This window comes from Balaenoptera borealis (assembly GCF_965194805.1).
Source record: "Balaenoptera borealis genome assembly, chromosome: 3".
NCBI lineage: Eukaryota > Metazoa > Chordata > Mammalia > Artiodactyla > Balaenopteridae > Balaenoptera > Balaenoptera borealis.
The window spans coordinates 24109308-24129721 of record NC_138866.1 but is presented as its reverse complement, the minus strand read 5'-3'; the positions used below and the strand labels follow the sequence as shown (position 1 = coordinate 24129721).

At 40.8% G+C, this 20414-nt stretch overlaps 1 protein-coding gene across 17 annotated transcripts in view; it reads left to right on the top strand.

The window, feature by feature from the left end:
- NRXN3 (neurexin 3) overlaps window positions 1-20414 on the top strand; it is a 1723243-nt gene that overhangs the window by 499380 nt on the left and 1203449 nt on the right. For all 17 annotated transcript variants that reach the window (XR_014242461.1, XR_014242462.1, XR_014242463.1 and 14 more), the window contains one exon: window positions 18127-18428. Coding sequence is in view for 14 of the 17 variants with exons in the window: in XM_082384655.1 (XP_082240781.1) it covers window positions 18127-18428 (302 nt within the window). In the remaining 3 variants the exon portion in view is untranslated. The remainder of the gene's footprint in view (window positions 1-18126; window positions 18429-20414) is intronic.

Below are 20414 nucleotides of genomic sequence, written 5' to 3'. Positions count from 1 at the left end.
TTGAAACAATTCCAACTTTGAGACACTTTTTGTCATTTCAGACAAATGCAGATAGAATGTTTACTGAGGTGTTGCCCTGGCCCTTTACGTAATATTTGGATAGCACAGTTCTTAGCTGCATGCAGATAATGTGTTAGATGGCTAGAAAAATAACCTGCTTGAACTGCTTCTGATTTATTCCCCCTCCCTCTCATGTCTTTGTTCACAGTAAGCACATCAATATAGAGCAGCTAGAAAATGAACACTTCTTTATGAGAGGTACAGGTGGGTTCTGGTGAACGCCACTGCATCTCAGAATAGCAGATATGGCAGAAGGGGGAATCATTGAAAAAGCAGGCCCACCCTTTCCCGGAATGGATGGTGGTGGTGTTTATTGGTGTCTGGGAATCAGAATATGGAGGAAGATGAGAGGACTGTCTTAGTTTGTGGTTGGAGATTACATTGAAAGCCAAGTAAAATGATGATGATGATGATGATGATTTGTCAAGTGGTTACGATATGCCAGGCTCTGCTCTAAATGCTTTACATGTGTTCATTTATATCTCACCACAACCCTAGGTGAGACTTGCTGTTATGATGTTATTACATCCATTTTATAGGTGTGGAAAAGGAGGTTTAGAGAGTTTAAATAACTTCCCAAGTTCACATCGGTTAACCATGAGAGTCAGGATAAGAACTTTCCTCAACTCCCAATGAGATACCAAACAATAAGAGTCTCCATCAGTTTGGGAAGGATTGTGATTCTGGAAGTTCTCATCTTTCTCTCAACTTCAGAAGGACCTGCCAGTATTTTAAAGGAATGTTTAACTCCTTTGATTTATAAGCTGTCAGAGCAAGGAAGAACATGGGCTTGGGTGAAGATTGAATCTGAGTCATGTTCAGTCTAGTTCCTGAACTAGAAAGGCAGAGAACTAACAACATTGAGAGGAGATATTTTTTGGAGCCCTGTTTGCTCTTGCATTGTCCCCCAGTTATGTGAAGCACCTAGAAAAATTTCTTTCTGTTTTTCAGATGAGAAGCATGAAGAAATGAGTTAGCATTTTCTTCTCCTTAATAAAATCCCTTAAGTGTTGACTTCACTAATGATGTATTTTCCTAATTTAGTCATGTTAAGCTAAAATTTGCCTTTGAACATTATGGGTTGGGGAGGATTTATAAAACAAAATGAGAAAATGGCTATTCTGTGCTGTGGGGTCGGGTCGGTAAATTAGCACCAATCCCAGCTACTTCAGAGCAATTATTTGTATTCAAGTAACAAGTGCACTAATTTCAAAAGACTATCCATTTTTAAGTCTCTTGCAAGATTCTCCCATACATATAGCAGAACTCTTTCTTCCCTTATATCCTTGGAGATATAAAAAGCATTTGTTAATTTTTAAAATTCAGTCATACTGATATTTCTTCCAATTAGGATCAATTAGTGAGATTTTATTCTGTTACATTGTGTGTAAGTACTGTTGTCCTTGTTTTTTTTTTTTTTTTTTAAATTTATTTATTTATTTTTGGCTGTGTTGGGTCTTCGTTTCTGTGCGAGGGCTTTCTCTAGCTGCGGCAAGCGGGGGCCACTCTTCATCGCGGTGCGCGGGCCTCTCACTGTCGCGGCCTCTCCCGTTGCGGAGCACAGGCTCCAGACGCGCAGGCTCAGTAGCTGTGGCTCACGGGCCCAGTTGCTCTGCGTCATATGGGATCCTCCCAGACCAGGGCTCGAACCCGTGTGCCCTGCATTGGCAGGCAGATTCTCAACCACTGCGCCACCAGGGAAGCCCTGATTCACAATTTTTAAAGGTTATACCCCATTTATAGTTGTTATAAAATATTGACTATATTCCCTGTGCTGCACAATGTATCCTTGTAGCTTATTTTGTTTATTTATTTTATTTTTGGCTGCGTTGGGTCTTAGTTGTGGCATGCGGGATCTTCGTTGAGGCATGTGGGATCTTTCTTTGCAGCGCATGGGCTTCTCTCTGGTTGCGACGTGCGGGTTTTCTCTTCTCTAGTTGTGGTGTGCAGACTCCAAAGCACGTGGGCTCTGTAGTTTGCGGCACATGGGCTCTCTCATTGAGGCACGCGAGCTCAGTAGTTGTGGCGCGCGGGCTTAGTTGCCCCATGGCATGTGGGATCTTAGTTCCCTGACCAGGGATTGAACCCGCATCCCCTATATTGTAAGGCGGATTCTTTACCACTGGACCACCAGGGAGGGTCCCTATCCTTGTAGCTTATTTTATATATAGTAGTTTGTATCTCTTAGTCCCCTACCATTATATTGCCCCTCTCCAGTTCCCTCTCCCCACTGGTAACCACTAGTTTGTTCTCTATATCTGCGAGTCTGTTTCTTTTTTGCTGTGTTCACTAGTTTGTTGTATTTTTTAGATTCTACGTATAAGTGATGTCAATACAGTATTTGTCTTTCTCTGTTTGACTTATTTTACTTAGCATAATGCCCTCCAAGTCCATCCATGTTGTTGCAGACGGCAAAATTTCATTCTTTTTTTATGGCTGAGCAGTTCTTATATGTATATATAACATCTTTATCCATTCATCTGTTGATGGACACTTAGGTTGCTTCCATATCTTGGCAATTGTAAATAATGCTGCTTTGAACATTGTGGTGCATGTATCTTTTTGAATTAGTGTTTTTGGTTTTTTTTGGATATGTACCCAGGAGTGGAATTGCTGGGTCATATGGTAGTCCTGTTTTTAGTTCTTTGAGAAACCTCCATACTGTATAAAACCTAACTCTTGTTGCAATAGAGGGAACAGTGAGATTGAAGTTAGACCCAAGTCTAGCCTCATTCTAAATTCCTTCCTTGACAATTATTGTTATTTTAACTGGATAGCCTTGAGCCTATGAATCTCAGCTCCCCCCTTTGAAAACTGCAGATAATAATACCTGAATGGATTATGGTGAAGACTGTATTAAATGTCATCTGCGTAATAGTAAAGCCAGAGCTAAAGCCCCTGACGCACAGTAAGCTTCAAATATGGTAGTCGGCATCATCACTGTCACCCGCATCGCAGGGACTGTGGGCATTTTCTGGTATGTAAAACAGTGATAATGCCTACTCTTCTAAGGTCATCATAGGATTGAAAAAACAATATTTGCAAAGCGACTCTCACTGTGCTAGGCACATAGTAGAGGAACAGTGAGTACTAGCTTCTTTCCTTCTCCTTTCTTTGATGATGTCTTCTTACTTTTCTATTTCATTTGAGGGCAGCGGGGCACTATTGCTCTTTTGTAAAGTGGCCCAGTGTGATTGAGGGGTGTTCCAGAGACCCCAGAAGGTGACTAGTCTTTGCTGGTTGAGGTGTGGGTAGTGCGGTAGCTGGGAGGGGAAGGAAGAATGAGCAGCACTCGGGCAAACCTGAGGGCACCAGAGGCTGGGACTCTGAAGCTTTTGTAAAGTTCTGCCTGTTCCTGAAATTATCCTGGTATCCCCAAGGGAATGCTACTGTTTGCATAAATCATTCCATACAACCTTATTAGTTACTTATAATACAGAAGACACTAATGATCCCTAATTCAAACAGTAGGAGGTTGAAGCTGTTTATTTGTGGTGGTGTACAATGATAATCAATGGGGAGTTAGATGGCTCTGAGGTCCATGAAATCTCAAAGAGCGTTTTGAACCCTCAAAGGAAGTCCAGGTTATTCTTAGGGTGACTTTAGTTTGAAGTTCTAGAATATAATATACCACAGCAATGAATACATTACTTGTAGTGTTAACGTGATCATTTGTTCTTCAAAAACCGGAATGTCAAGTTTGAAATGGCTGGGCATTCATCCCTAACAAAAGCATCCAACTAATTCAAGCCTCTTTTTCCCTTGAATTCTAGGTAATTGAGAGTTTTTATTTGATCTGCTTTATTTTTTTACTTCCTGACATGTGACCCATGTAGAGTTAACAACCATCCTGGTTTCCCAGGGATTGTTTCCCTTTTATTACTGAAAGTCCCATGTCCTGGGACTCTTTCGGTCCCAGGCAAATTGGGATGGTTGGGTACCCTATCTGAAACACCTGGTAAACCCCTTTTCAGGAGAATGCCACATTTTGGTCAACATCTGACTGACAGCACACCTGGAAAAGATTCTCCGGTTCAGTGGTTCTTCAAACTTTTGAATTTTTTTGACAAGTAACATTTTTACAGAAAAGGGAAGGAGCAAAATAGGATTGACTACTTTTTATTTTGCCAGTTGATGACATTACCAAATTTCATCTGTCATCATCATTACTTTATAAAAGACAGGAAGTTCCAAGATGAGAAAGGAATAGAATGAAAGTGCTATCTTCCCAGTGCCTACCACAGTGTTGTATAGAGTAGGTCCTACACAGATGTGTGTTGCATGAGTGAGTATTGCATACGTTTAGCTTTTATTAAAGAATGTACAGCATTTTTCTTATTTTCCTGATTGTTCTATAGATTGGTAAAAACTTTAACTGAGACCATTGTTTGGGAACCAATGGTTAATTCCAAATCTGTGGACTATAGGATTTTTTGATGGTAATTTTTCATTGTAAATCATGATAATGACATTCTGCTGTCTACCTCAGTCACATGTTGATTTTAGTTGGTGTAGTCAATCTCTCATTATAGGATCACTCCTGGAGAGAGATAAAACCACATTTCTGGGCCTTTAAATCAGACAGTGAGATTCAGTCAACTTCCTCTCAGACTTCAGCTGCCACCGTATCCAGATGCATCTTTGCTGATATCTGTTTGGGGATGCCACCATAACTGGCAGGAATGAGCCAGCGGTTCTGCTTATTTTCTTAAGTCTTGGATGGTGTTTTTCTATGTCCTAAGTCTCCATGCTTTTCTTTGTTCTGATTCATTCACCTACAAAGTGTGGTCAGAAACCTTGACCAGCTGGTGATAATGTGCAAATATCATAACCTCTCTAAGTCTGGGATCGCCTATGCAACATCTTCATATCATAGCTGGATATCCAAATCATTCCTTATTTTATCTTAACCCATGGATAAAAATATCATTGAGAAATCTTACCTGCTACCTAATTTCTGGAGAGGGTTAGGATTTTAGTTTTATCGACATCATAGGAACTATAAATATTCATCGTAAATGGCTACCCAAAAAGCTAAACCAATTTGAATAACTATTTCAGAGAGTCTTATATCTCAGTTTTGTGTGCTCTTTCTAAAAACAAGTCAAATAATTTTTCCCCCTCTGCAAGCCTTGAACATACTTCTGACTGTACCCATTGGTGTTATAACTCAGGGTCCAGCTGTATGGCCCTGGAGCTTCAGTGAGCTTGCTGGAGTGATGGTTTGTGAATTATCTGACTTAGAAGGTGGGTTGCCATTTTAGATTCAGTGCATCAGAAGGGGATTTCCTTTTTATGCTCTCATAATTAAGGATTTTTTTAGCAGTTATATATTTGCAGTGTTGCAAATGTAGAGAATTCTTACAATTTTCTCCATCGTTCTAATGGTCTATATTCATATCCAGCATATGTGGTTAATATATCTAAATGTTTGCTGAAAATCTACCCTTGTTGAGCAGATAGAGGTTCCTATAAAAGCTGCAGAAGGACGCTTTACAAAATTAGATAACGTATGTGAAAGCAGTTTGGAAAATATGACATGCTATGCAAGTGTATGTGTGTGCACGTGCGCACGCGTGCGTGTGCATGTGTGTGTTTAAATTAATAGTTCATCTCCCACAGAAATACTGTTGACAGAGGTCTTTGCAAAAGATACCCAACCCTCAGTAGGAGGCAGCCTGTTCTAATGGAAAGCATACAGTGTTTAGAGGTTGACCTTGGTGTGTATTTTGAATCTGCTTCTTACTAGCCGTGGTGTTGTACATGTATTTCACCCCTTGTGAATGCCAGTTTTATCATCTGTGAAATGGGTCTAGTAAAACTTTATGTCACAGGGCTTTTGTGAGAGTTAAATAAGAAACATACCAAGTATCCTAATAAAAAAAGCTCTCCTTTCAGATAACATATGAACACATGTATGTTATTTCTATTAATAATACATTGGTTCTGGTGGTTAGTATTTTGAATTCTTGTAGCTCAAATCACCAAGACAAGTCTTGGTTAATTCTTGTCAAATACTTCGTGTATAGTGTTTGTTTATTCAGACCCTCTCTAGATTAAAGCCGGAGCATAATACACGTTCAATAAACGTTCATTTCCTGTCCTTTTTATACTATGGCACAAAAAATCTTCTGTTAAAAAACTCTGCTAATAGTTTGAGGTAAAGAAATGATGAAAATGAAATAAACACTTTATTCTAGTTCTGTTTAGTTCTATAATTGAATTTGCAATCACTGAGGATTTTCTCCTTTATTTAAGGCTTCTTAAATTAAGTCACTGATTTGTAAGTCTGCTTCCGTTTTAGAGAACTTTCCCTCTCTACTCCCTTTTAGCATACCCCATCCTCATCCACCCCCAGGTTCAGACCCCTTTGTTTAATTACGTTGGACCGTGGGCACCATCAGTCCCTTCTTGAGAGCCCTGGAATGGGGCGGTTTTAATTTTTGTCAGAATCAGCCCCATCTCACTGGCACGCTTATTTCTGTGGGAGGTAAAGGAAATGCATACCTCACCATAAAAGAAGACGCAGCCCACGTCTCTGGGATTTGTACCTCTGCATTGGCCCAGTTCCCCAGTTGTGTCTCTGAACAGGGTTTTAATCACCCTGGCTTGAGTGCTCAGCACTGAAAGCTTTAAGGGTACCGCAGAAATGGTAGATTAGCCGCATTTAACAAAATGGAAAGTTTTCATTGTGTCATAAAAAGCCTTATTGATCTTGTCCAGGCATTGACTCCAGGGCCTTTTAACCAGCCACTCTGTCTAGACTTGCAGGCTAGAGCCCTCAGTGCTAACAAAGGAGGGCTGGGCTGCCTGCTGCCAGGGAAGGCCAGAGGGATGGGCACAGATTCAGGTTTCCCAGTGGGGATTTTCTTAAAGAACTGGGATGATTTTATTCTGCTATTGGGAGGCTTGTGCAGAAGCTTGTCACACCCCCCCAGACCCCAGCCAGCCTTCTCCCGCTCTCAGCATTTGCTGTGGAGCTTTCACACGGCAGCAAACGCAGGTGTCTTCTCTTCCCTCACTTCCATCAGCATTTCTCCTCTTTCCCCCCATGAAGCCAGGCTGAACTCTGGGATGCTGAGGTACTGAGCGGTGGGTCTCCAGAAGGAGTGGGGAAGGCAGGAGGAGAACCGGTTACTTGAGCATCACTGCGATCAATTCAACTTCATTTCAATTCAATTCGGTCTTTATTTAACACACTTTGGGGTACGTGGGAGATTTTGAAAAGGTATGAAAAATTGCTGCTCGCAAGATATGGTCAAGGAGTTGACATCTACGTGTAAAGTAACTAGAGAACTGTTCAAGATTTATTTGGTGATTAGGTATTTTATCAGAATCATCTGCAGGGATTTAACTTTTTAAAAATGAACGCTAAATTTCAAACATAAAAGAGTATAAACCTGTAGTAGAGGATATTGTAAACATTGGCTTAGTTATTGCCCATATTGAACAAATCTCAGTGTTTTGCCATTTTTGCCTTATATCCTTTTATAAAGACAGTCTTGTTTGAATATCTCCCTGGTTCCATTTCTTCTCTCCCTCCCCAGAAGTAAACACTACCTGAAATTGATGGGTAGATTTTTTTCCAATCTTGTTACATATGAATAGCACTGTAATGTATAATGATTAGTGATCATTATGTGTGTGTGTGTGTGTGTGTATAAATTAGTGGAGGTAAGGTTTATTAGCTACCCACAGTTTATACTCATTATTCTCTGTGTATTCTGTGCTGAATGAAGGAAATATTTGGCAAAAATCTTTAACACCTTATACTTCCCTGCTGATCACCCAAATGAAGCTTGGCAGTCTCTCAATATGCTTTCCTCTTTTGGGACCAGGAACCATTTGAGCTCCAGAAATGTCTGTAGGAAGTTTCACATAACACCAAATTATCTTGTTTTCTTTGGATACTTAAAGATGGAGAGTTTCACCAGCAAGATGATTTAGATGTAGGTTTTTTGAGGTAAGAAGTATATTAGGTCATCTTCCAAGGTCTCTTCTGATGCTACAGTGATGATTAGTTATGAAGGAGTTTTTACTTGTTTTCATCTCAGATGAAAAGAGAAATTTTACAGAAATAAATATTTTAAAAGTCTATATGCGTTTAAAAATCTGTGTATTGCTTCTAAATATCTTAATATCTGTTCGAGTTTTACCAAATTCTGTGAACCTTTTATGACATTTATATTCCTTTCTGAACAGTATGTGTGAATACAGTGAGTATTTAATTTAGGTAGCAATTAGGGTCAGTGTATGTGCCACTGTAAAAAAAAAAATCATTTCAGATGATTATCTGAAATCAGATGATTTCAGTGGATCCTGCTCCAGTATCACTGTAGATATTTTTCATTATTATTAATTTTGTTTTTATCAAAATCGCAGTCTTCTCCTCTCTTCTCCTGCTCTGTGTTCCTAGTGAATTTTTTTGTCCTCATCCACTCTATAGAATATAGTCTCACAATGAGCCATTAGGTACTCCAGTACAACTGCCTTAGTTGTTTTGTAACTTTGATAAAAGATGCTGGTTGAAGAAAAATAAACATGCAGGTTATTCTTTCTGGACTGGGCCACAGGTGAAAGGTTATATCGGTTTGCGGATGTGTGTATTTTCTATAATTTTTTATTCAAAAACATCAAAACTCAGTCTAAAACTTATCTTCAGGAAGGCGACCCTGGTTACATTTTCACCATTCTAGTCATCCGTATCCTTGGTGTAACTTCAAGAAATGTGTTTTAGTAACACTGTGGCGCAAAGCTGGCTTTAAAATTATTGATATAATTGATATATTTACTTATAATTGACCTCATGTAGTTTCAGGTACGTCTGTTATCGTCCCAATCAGAGTGAAAACAGTCCAAGGACTGGTTGTCTGAGGTGACCACTGACAACCATGCGTTCTGAATTAATTGAGGAACAGACACAAGACTCAAACTGGCAGTCAGATTAAGGATCCAGATATCAGTTCTGTTGCTGGTGGAGCTGCGTTAGAGAATGTGGCTTTGATCTGCAGTCCTACTGGGCTTCCTGGTAATTTTCCCCCTGAATTAAACTCAGCCACCCAGCCGTAGGCAGAAGAGCTAGAAAACCAAAGGCCTTCTTACGTAGGGGCAGAGGCTACTCTGATAGGTTTCACTGCATGGGGGAGCCTATAGGAGAACTCACAATCCTTATAGGAAGGGCAGAGCTGAAGGGAAGAGAAAGGCAAGTCATATGGAAACAGTGATTACCTAAATAAGAAATGTGGACCTCTGCGTGTCAGACCCTTATTATATCGCCAGGGAGGTGAATTACTTCTTTCATTGGAGCGGGTGAATGAGTAAATGAGAGAAGGTCAAAGTGTTACTCCAAATGACCCCCTTCTGGAGGGTGGGGGAGGAAATGCTTTCCTGAAGTCACGGGTACAGGGAAATGGAATTCCCTCTACATGATAAGAGTGCAGCAATTGTGTTTAACGATTGTCTGATTGACTGACCCACAATTAAAATGAGAAGCCGATAGTCAAAGAAGCATAATTACAGTTTGACTCGTATAGATTTGGTGGTTGTGGGAAATAAAATGTACAACATATTGCATAAATTATTATAAGTGGGCAGGCAGGCAGATGTAGCACGGTTGCCTCAGGCCAGGGTTTCTTAGCGATCTCCATTCCACCTTGGAGATGTCTCCTGGATTCCTCTTTACCTCTCTAGCCATTAGTCCACCCATTGGACCCCTGATACAATACAAGTATAATTGTGCCACTCACAGGCCGAAGTTCTCCTATGCTGGTTCTCCATCCCCAGAGCCCCAAGAATATGACACATAAGACCCCAACCTGCATCTTGAGCTTCACATGCCTGCTACTTTAGCCACATTGAACTTCTCACCATCCCCTGGACACCCCGTGCTTTTCTAATGATCACACCAGTGAATACATTGTTTATTTTAACTAGAACTTCATCCCTCCTTTTGTATGGTGAACTCTTACTCATACTTCAAGACCCAGATTAAGTTTGACCTCCTGGATGGAGCCTTCCCTAACACCCAGGGTCAGTTATTCCTTCTTCTGTGTGCCCATATCACCTATGAAACATTTACTACACTTGTAATCACTTGTTTATATGTGCATTCTCAACAACAACAGCAACAGCTAACATGTCTGTGGCTGGGAACTGGGCCAGGAACTTTATCTGATTCATGTCTCACAGTGACTCTATGAAATATGTACTATGGTGATGGTCATTCTATAGATTAGGAAACTAGCTATTAGAGAAGTTAAGTAATAAGCTAAGGTTCCATAGAGTTAGGTAAGTTCCAGAGCCGGATATCAAACCTAGGTCTGTACAATTCAAAGCCTTATTATTAAATTCCATGTAATCAAGTCCACATTTCCACTACACTCTGAGCTACAGGAGGATGCCCTGTTTAACGTGAGTCCATGTCAGGATTTGGCGCTTAGTAAGCATTCGAGTTTTTTTAGATTTATAATTTCTCTTCTTCCGTAAAATGTCGGCTAATTATTCCTACTCACCGTGTTCTTGGGTGGTTCAAGTGCATTCAACACTGGACACATAACCTGGTGCATAGTAGGCACCTGGAAATACTTATTCCTTAAATGAATGAACAGAAAATTTAACTTTTATTGTAATACAATTGAGAGCAATGCAGTCTTTAGGATACCATTAGCTTTCTAGTGATTTCAGTGAAGCATGATTTTCCAGGCCATTCTTTTGTAGACTCGAGGCAGCTTCCCTCGCCAGGATGCTGGCTGTTTTTTTTCCAAGTGCCAACTTGATTTACTATTTTCTTTCTCATCACTTTCAAGAAGCATCTGCCGACTAGTGAGTGACCAAGGCAGCGTGGAAAAGTCCATTTATTTCTCTGCTGCATCTTTCCTACAGAGTCTGAGGATAAGGGTTGGAAATGGCCTTAGGAGGTCAGATTTCCTGTGTGTTTTCTTTTGTAGTGCAGGATTGCTCATAATGACACAATTTGCTGTCTGCTGGTACACTCTGCTTTTAAAATACCTGTATGATGGGATGTGGCATGGAAAGGTTCATTGTTTCTCCTTGGGGGATGGCTCTGCAGTTTGATCTATTCAAATGCTTTGTTTGGCCCTAAAATACATTGTAAGGGAAATGGGACAGGAAGAAGCAAGAGGGTAGTCACTTGTGCAGTCTTTTTCCTTTTTTACTCAGTGTGTTCCTTCCCTAATTCTAGCTGGAAATGTCCTTAGGTGATGTATAATAGAATTCCCTGTAGTAAAAAGATTTCTGTTTTTCCCTCATTTTTGCAAATACGATAATCTCACAGCTCAACAGCTAACTTGGGTGTCTTGTCTACCTATAACTTGTAAGAAGCCTTTGGAGGTGGAAATTGTTGTTCTGGATGTTGCATTCTTAGCAGGTTGCATGGAAAGAAAACAGAATTGTGCAAGAACAAACTCACATTTGCCTTAACTTGTTCCTTTGCCAGCAAACAACCCAAATTGGTGTTGTAGCTCAAGGCGACTTTCAGAATTGAGTGGATATGCGGCCCCTGTAGGAATGAGTAGAACAACTGTGGAACTGTGGCCTTCTCAAAAAGTTTATTTCTGCTTTGTGTACCCCTTGCCTTGGGCTTGCACTTCTTCCATCATCATCATGGCTTCTTTGCCCGCGTAGAATTGGGTGATACGTTAGTTTACAACTGAAGAACCTGAAACCTCACATTGCAGCTGCACCAACGGGGGAGGGACAGCGCTGTCCCCGCTGAGTTTGTGGATCAGAGGAAGGGAGTCAGCGGGCCAGCCCCAGGACCGGACCGTAGGACATCCCTTTGTCTGGCAGGGAGGGCAGCAGTAGCTCGTGTTTTTGTGCCTCATTAGCTCCAGGGTGGGCCGGCCAGGATGGCCAGCCAAGGTTATCTTTGCATTGGTTCAGACTAAAGTACCGTGCTGCTGCGGAGGCCAGTTGAAGGACAAAGGATTCAAAGATGAGAACAGTTTTGCCTCTGTCTCTGGGGCGCATCCTCAGAAGCTGGCTCCCCCCTCCCTTTCTAGAGAACCGCAGGTGTTCTGCTCAGGACCAGTGCGTACAGCCACTCCAGAGGGGTTGGCATTTTAATAGGCTCTGCTAAGGTGTACCTAAAAATTCCATTTCTCGGGCTCTCTCTCTGATGACGGTGAAGAGTGTGATCTCAGTTTGACTTTTTCCAACCTGCTACTAGGACATTTTGGAATAGAGCCAGCCCCACTCCCTGATCCCCCTGCGTGGGCTCCTGTTGCCCAAGTGGGCTCTTACCTGTCATTGTCAGTGGTTTCTCCTTTTGACACATGGAACTTCATGCAGTTGCAGGATGTCAGATACAGGGTCCTAGGTACCTATTCCCTGAGAATTTGAGTTCCTGGCGAGGTGGTGTGATGTGGTGGCAAAAGCAATGGACTGAGAATCAGTGGGCTAAGGTTTTGGAACTGGCCTAAATGCTTCCAAGCTCCTTGGATGCCCTATGTAAACTGTGTGCCCCTCTTCCTTACATTAATATAATCATAGCAAAGTGACCTCACAGAGTGTTGACTGAATACGAACAACAATTAAGAAAGCATTTGAGCATTTGGAAATATATGATATTTTAAAAGCTGTGAATAGAATCCTTCTTTACCCATTCCTGACCTGTTCTCACCTGAGCCCTTTCATGCCAAGTGCTGTGTCCTTGTCCTCAATTTTTACCTCTGGCCCTTGGTCTTCCTTGGCTGCATTTGGATCTTAAGTATCCTATGGTCTCTGGTTTTCCAGAATTTCTGCCTCTCAGTTCCTTAGGTTGTCTCTTCTAGGAACTTTTGCCTCCATTCTTGCCCAATGAAATGCAGATCTCACTGGGTTATATCAACATTCAGGTTGAACCAGTTTCAGGCACCCCCTGGAAAAGTGGTTCATATGTGTTCTCTTCTTTTAACTGGGCTCTCTGCCTTCAGCTCTCATTTCTTTCCACTTCACTCTCAACCCAGCAGAAGTTGGGCTGCATAATCTTGTATTTTAAAAATACAAATCTGACCCTCCATCCTCTCAGTAAAATTATGCAGTCGTTCCTCAGAACCTTCAGAGTAAGGTCCAAATTTCTTGATCTCACAGCCTAAGACACCAAGCTATGAGGACCACAGGCCCAATTCAACAGTGATATGCATTTCTTCATACTTCTTAGGTTGTATAGTAATAAAAAAATGACACAGAATATTTTAATCTGTTTTAGAATTTCTCAGAGAAATAGAATTATTACATAAATCAGTAGTTGGATGTTTTTTGGGAGAGAGTGGAAAATAGGACTGAGTAAATGCTTGTTAATGCGATGTATATATCAGTACTTGGATTAACAAGCCATTTGAAAGATCAGTGCTTTATATGTCTTATACAAACTGATTCAAAACCTTGAGTTATACTTATCTTGATTGCATCTAGTGTTTAATCAATTGGACACTTACAAATAATGGGTAAATGTTTTGTTGTCATACAGGGTTGAGCTCTGCTTTTCGTGCAGTGAGAGTAACATTTTTATTTTAACACTTATGCAATTAATTGTAAACTTCGGGGTGATATAATCTAAATGAATCTAAACAGTCCATTAGCCATGTCAGTGCCTACCCTCTTGCCAAGCTGTAGCTTTATGCTAAGCTGTTGTGTACTGTGTTACATAATCCCCTACATTCATTTTCTCTACCTATTTAGCCTGAATACATACAAGGTGACTGAATTGTCTCTTCAACCTCCTTCTCAGTGTAAACACTCAGTATAGAAAACAGATTTGGGGCAGTCTTACATTTTTCTAATGGAGAGTTTGGAGAATTGAATGGGCTTAGAAATGTGTTTGTCACTATTTGGTTTTGCACCTTTTAGTTATGTTCACTATCAACTTGGTATGATTTTCAAGGTGATAAGAAAATGCTCGAGCTTTAGCCACTGGAAGGAAATTAAGACAGATTGGGATCTTAGGAGAAAAATGTCAGTTGTGAGAGTATACAAAGGAAGAATTTCTTCAAGGTCCTCTCTCTTTCTTCTTGCAAGCCCCTTATTTGCTCTTTTAAAGACTGGGTCATGCACTGCCAATGCCTCTCCTTCCTGTAACAATCAGGAGGAAAGTATCCCATGAATTAAAAATGATACGATTTTGCTTATCTAGAATACGATTCAGAGAGTAGCTTTCGGTGGTCTATTGTTTGTTGACATGTGAAGGAGACAGCCAGCATCTGGGGTGACACTGCTCTGGTGTTTTTCTCCAGCCCAGGGAAAGGGTAAACTGGGAAAATTCATCATTGAATGAAGAGATTGGGAAGGTTGTGAACTTTTGCAGCAGTTTTCATTAGATATTTGCAAAGGAATGTACTCTCAAGGCTACATAAAATCTTCATTGATGAATTTGCATGGATATTAGCATAAGTATGCATGTTATTTACATAGACTTTTTTCCTCACATTGGTTTTATTTCTTATTTATTTACTGTGGTAGCCTCTTCTCTTTTTTTTTTTGGAATTTATTTATTTATTTATTTATTTTCCTTTTTGTTTGCTTTTTTTTTTTTTCACACACACACACACACACACACACACACACACACACACACTGTATTTTATTTTTACAAGAGATAAATAGACTGACACCAAGCATTGTACATGGATGACCACAACAAAAGCAACAAAGATTGCAATTACCAAACATGAAACACACTCATACTATGTCATAATATTGACATTCAGTCCAGTAATCCTCCACTGTAACAGCTCCTTTACTTTGCAGTGAAAATTGATTTGTATATTCTTTGCCTCTGAGTCCTTGTTGGATTTTTTTTTTTTAATTCAGACAGAAAGTCACAAAAATTATACTCATCCTCATCAGTTCACTCAGTCCCATGTAATTAATTTTTTTTTTATCTTGATCTTTTGTTAGCACTTTTATGAATTCATCAGTTTTTCATTAGAGTTCTGAAAATGCTTATTCATTCATTTCAGCAGTACAGTCAGTTACCAGAAACCTGTACTTGTCAGAGTCTTTTCCATGAATTTCTTAAAGATGAAACCCTTTTATAGGAACATATTTGCAAAAGCATCAGAGTACACCCAGAACTGTCTGTAAATGACAAAAGACTTAAAAATGACCACAGTTAAAAATTTGATGAAAGTTCATAGTAATGCAGTTGACAAGAAAATTAGTTATTTCTGAGATATACATTTTAAGGTAATAACTAGGGCCTCTTCTCTTAATGATGTCATTTTTCTTCTATGGCCTTCCACATAAAACAAGTTCTTTTATTTTAAACACACTGATTCGGGGTGGGGGGATGCAGGGAAGGGAAACATTTCTTTTGGTGAGTAAGTGTGATTTACATGGGGCAGGAGGAATAGGTCTCTGGCTCTGTTTATTCAAGGTTTGTGATGGTTTGTAAGTCAATACATGGTTCAGTGGAATCATTCATGCCCTTTGAGAAGCAGAGTAGGAGCATGCGCTATATCCAGAATGATGGGCAAAAGGAAAGGTAACTGATATTTAGAGAAAAGTCCAGAGGCAGTAGAAGTCCAGGGTAGAACTAACTGTCTGGTCTTGGGCAACTCACTTATTTCTAGTCATCAGTTTCTTCCTTAATAAAATAAGGGTGTTAAATCAGGCAATCTCTAAAATCCTTTATAGCTCTAAAATTTATTATTGTGATAGACTCTTTAGTCGAATTATATAAAAATATTAAGCACTGCATAGCACATTAAATAATATCCTGGTGCCTTGCTGTTCTGTGTCAGGCCCTTCCTGCTTCGAAGGGTACTCGATGATTAATTGAGGCTTCTCTTTAGAGGCACTCCTTTCCTTGCTCATTTATCTCAGTTCACTAGGCACACAAGGTATAACATAAATGTTTATAGAAGACTCCCACTAATATACCATGTGGGGTGCCAAGGACAGGCATAGTAGTTGGCTGTGTGTACATTTGCATTGTTAGGAAAAGAGCTTAGCGGTGATAACTGAATTTGATTTGCTATCTTCTGCTCTAAATCAGGGTTACGTCCAGTCTACTGAACAAGAGCTTGTCCAATTGAATTTTAACAAAACCATTTCTTCAGAAATGAGAGATCATGAAAATAGGGCAGTAGGGGATTGCATGGATGGACCCGTTTCAAACATACAGATAGTGCCAAATTTCTGCTCTGTGATTTTGGAGGAAGTAATTTTGGTAAAATGCATCTGGCACGGGTTATGTGCTGAGTAGTACTCGCTACTTATATGTGTAAACAACACTGGTCCCCTAGAGGTGGACAAGTCCCTTTTGCTTATACCAGTGTGTGTACAAACAGAAATGTGTAGGTGTACACACATCCTTGAGGCCCTCTGGAAGATATAGGACACACTTAATATCTTCTAACTCTCTGGAGTGTGAAGTTAAGGCTCATGTTTTAATGATGTGATGCTACAATGAATTCAACAGTATATATTGGGTGGTCATCTCTTCACATTGTAAGAGTGACTCCTTTACCTCATGATGAGAAAATACTTGTTTGATTTTACTTAGGGAACTTACCAAGGGCTATGATGGTCGATAAGGATATGAATTAATGTGGACTAGCTTTGGTGACTAAGGCGGAAGTGTAGGTCTAGAAGGGAAAGTAGAGTCCCCTCAACCTTACTTTGTAGACCCTGCCACCCCTCTTTAAAGGGAAGCTGCCTATCTAAACTTGTATTGTCGCCCATTTCTTTTCATTGAGGAGGTGCTTTTGACCTAACGCTGATATGAAGTAGGCCACTCTCTAAATGAGGCTGCCTGACAAGAGGACAAATGGAGGTGTACATGCTGAGTGTCTACGTTATAAATCAAATCAACAAATAATTAAATAAAATACATTCTATCCTCTTAACCTTGGAAAATAGACCTTTGACACTACCTGGTTAAGTCAGGTTCACATTTAGAGTTTTTGGATTCCTAGGAGTTCTGCATTGGGAAATAGCAACACAGGGAGAGCCAGCCCCTCTGGTCCTCAGCCTGTGGCCTTTCCCCTTCCTGTGCCCACATTCGGCTCCATCCTATATCACAGAGGTCTGGTATAAATGCACGTGGATGCCTCGACCCGCATGGCAAAGCTCTGTCCAAACCTGTGCAAACAGTCCCCCAGGGGTCCCTCAGACCTTGAGGTATGCACACTGATAGCGTGATTTGCCTTCAGAAAACGGATCCAGGGAGGAGGACTGCACAACCCCTGGAAACAGACTTGGGGCTCTTTGGGTAGGGAATTACAGGACCCCAGGGTCTCGAATATGGTCTTGAAAGAGAGCATGAGTCCCAGTGGAATGCCATGTTGGCTCTGTGGACCCCTGGTCCTATGGAGAGAGATGTTCCATAGGATGGTCAGACCAGGCCATCTCAAACAGGAGACCTCCAGGGCAGAGGTCCCTTTGACTCTAAGGGAAGTATTGCTGTCTTATCAAAACGTATTACCAAATTCCATTCTGTTCCCTTTTCCTCATCTGCTCAATCATTTCCTCAGGTCCAACCTCCTATTTAAAAACCCAGTCACGTTCCGCTGGGCACGGGACTCTACCATGGAAACCAAAGTTAGCTGGGTTACTGATGGACGGAAATTAGAGCCAAATCTTTCAGGCTAATTGATTTTTAGTTATTGTTCAATAAAAGGTACCTAGAGCTAAAGAACCCTTCATCAGAACTGTTAATTATCCATTCTAAACTGGCTCTTCTACAAGCATTTAAAAGCCAATATTGATGCAAAAGCAAGTAAACCTCACTTTACCACTTTGCATGAAATTTCCCTTTAGGTTTTTCTCTGAGAAAATTTGAAGGAAATATAGCAAGCTTTCCTTCACCATCGTGTTAGTCTTCTACTCCTGTGTGGACATATAATTTCTCTGCAGTTACCTTCTCTGCTAGTTTCCCTGGTACTTAGATACAAGTCTTGTGGAAGAGTTGGAGGGAGTGTTGTGCTGGTATGAGGCCTGTGGCAGGGACACTGCCCTGTGTGTGTGTGTGTGTGTGTGTGTGTGTGTGTGTTCTGTTTGGTATTTGCATAGACCTGGCTCATGCCAGTCAAGTGTTGACTGCTTTCCCCTTTTCTTTCTCTGTAGCTCGAGAGGAGAATGTGGCCACTTTCCGAGGCTCAGAGTACCTGTGCTACGACCTGTCTCAGAACCCAATCCAGAGCAGCAGTGATGAAATCACCCTGTCCTTTAAGACCTGGCAGCGGAATGGGCTCATCCTGCACACGGGCAAGTCGGCTGACTACGTCAACCTGGCTCTGAAGGATGGCGCAGTCTCCTTGGTCATTAACCTGGGGTCTGGGGCCTTTGAGGCCATTGTGGAGCCAGTGAATGGAAAATTCAATGACAACGCCTGGCATGATGTCAAAGTGACACGCAACCTCCGGCAGGTAATGGCTGAGGGGAGAGAGTGCCCAGAGGCTCCTCTTAGGTGGCTGGGGAGGAAGTTTGTGAAGTAGGTGGTGGGTTAGGTCACATGGAGAGGGGTGGAGATACCCTATGGGTTTGGATTTGTCGAAGTCAAACTTTCTCCCAGCCTTTACAATTTCACAGGGATAATTATTAGAATATGTTTCTTCTCTTACTTCAATTTTCCATTTGTGCTTGTTATTTAAGAAAAAAATTCAGTTGTATAGATAAAAGTTATAAATACTTTCCTTTTGTTTTGCTTTGCTTTTTATCATTTTCTTGATTACCTTTGAATATTGTATTATTGTTAAATCAATTAGGGAGAGCGTTTTGTTTCTGCAGCTTGGTAGATTTTCCTCATTCTTTGAATATATGTTTTTCTTTTTAATTAAGTTAGCCATTGCCATGATGCCATAATTTTAATTCCTTCCAGAAAAAGTCTTTCTTTTTCTCTTCCTTTTAATTTACCAACCCCTCGTCCACTTTTATTCTTTCTGTTGGGTTGTTGTGTTAACCTCTAGCCTTGGAGTGAATTAGCTGGGATCTTTCTGAATTCCTTTGTTTCTCTGTTCCTTGGTGTTGTGGTATACTTTATTGCCCCTGTCTCTACCTCTGACACTCTTCAGTTGACTAGGAGGCCTGGAAAGTGGAAGGACCCACATAAAAAAGTCAACTTTGGAGCAACCTTTCCTGGTTCTGTCCGTGCTTGAGAACTCCCATCGCTTGCTGATTCTAAGCAGGCAACTCCGTCAGGTGACAACGCTCTCAGAAAGCCTTAGCACAGTGAAGTTGTTTTCCGTTTCATAACTAATAATAGTGATAACAATAACAACAATAATAATACCTCGCCAGCCCACATCAGGAAAAAATTAAAAACACTTCCTGTAAAAGTCAAGGTCTGTTCTGAGACTGCCTTTTCCAGGTTCTGTTTTCACTTGGTTTTTCTACTTGTGAATTTGTCATTAAACCCAGTTGGACAGCATTCATCCTTTATTAAATCAGAAAGCATTATGTAAATTTCCAGAAGGTACTTATCAAATTTGCTTCTGCAGTGTGATTGATTTAATGCCTTCTAATGTAAACATGAAAGCATGAGAACTGACAGGTGTTTGCCTGTGTTTTCTGTTTGATAAAAGTGTAACTCCTTAATAACGCTCCGTAAATGGAGAAGGCTCCTCCACATTGGAAACACACAATATTCGAAATACCCATTTCCACACTTAAGCATGTCAAGGAAGCCCCATGGCTGGAGATTCTGTTCTATCTGTGATGAAGCTGCCAATATCCTAAGAGTTAGAATCCCCCGTCGTCCTCAAACACACGGGTCGAACATTTTTGAATCACCATTCTGTGTTTTTCCTGCAAGGCCGAAGAATCCTGTTGCTGACGTTTCCTTTTGTCATTCCCCACCTGTACTTACAGGAGGGCCCCCCTCAGCTACCAAGAGAGCCCACATCAAGTTTTCATTTGCTAACATATAAGGGCTTGAAAGGTTTGAGTAGCAGAGACGAGACCAAAAAGTAGAATATGACCTTTTGTCGGTTTTGACTGGCAGTTGCACAGTCATACCCTTCTGGCATTAGTCAGCTAAGGGGGGATTTTCACGTACTGGGGAGCGGAATCAGGTTGTGGTTCTCACCAGCCAATCTGTTTCTCTCTCTCTCTCTCTCCCACCCCACATGCTTCTTTGCCGTTCTAGAATGATTCCAATTAGCCGGAAAAGGCTCACTTGCATTTCCACTAAAAGCACTTTTCTAAAATAGAGTTGGGCCCTAATTCAGTCCTTTACACTGAAATGGGGATGAACCAAACTGTAATTCAAATATTGGTTGTGCTGAGTTAGTCTGAACAAGCAGAGGTAAGGCAACACTGTAGGGTTTCTCTTCCAAGTTCTAAGACCCGACTCCTCTCTGTGCCCTTGGACAAAGCATTTAACCTTTCCACACCACAGTTGTCATTTGTGAGAT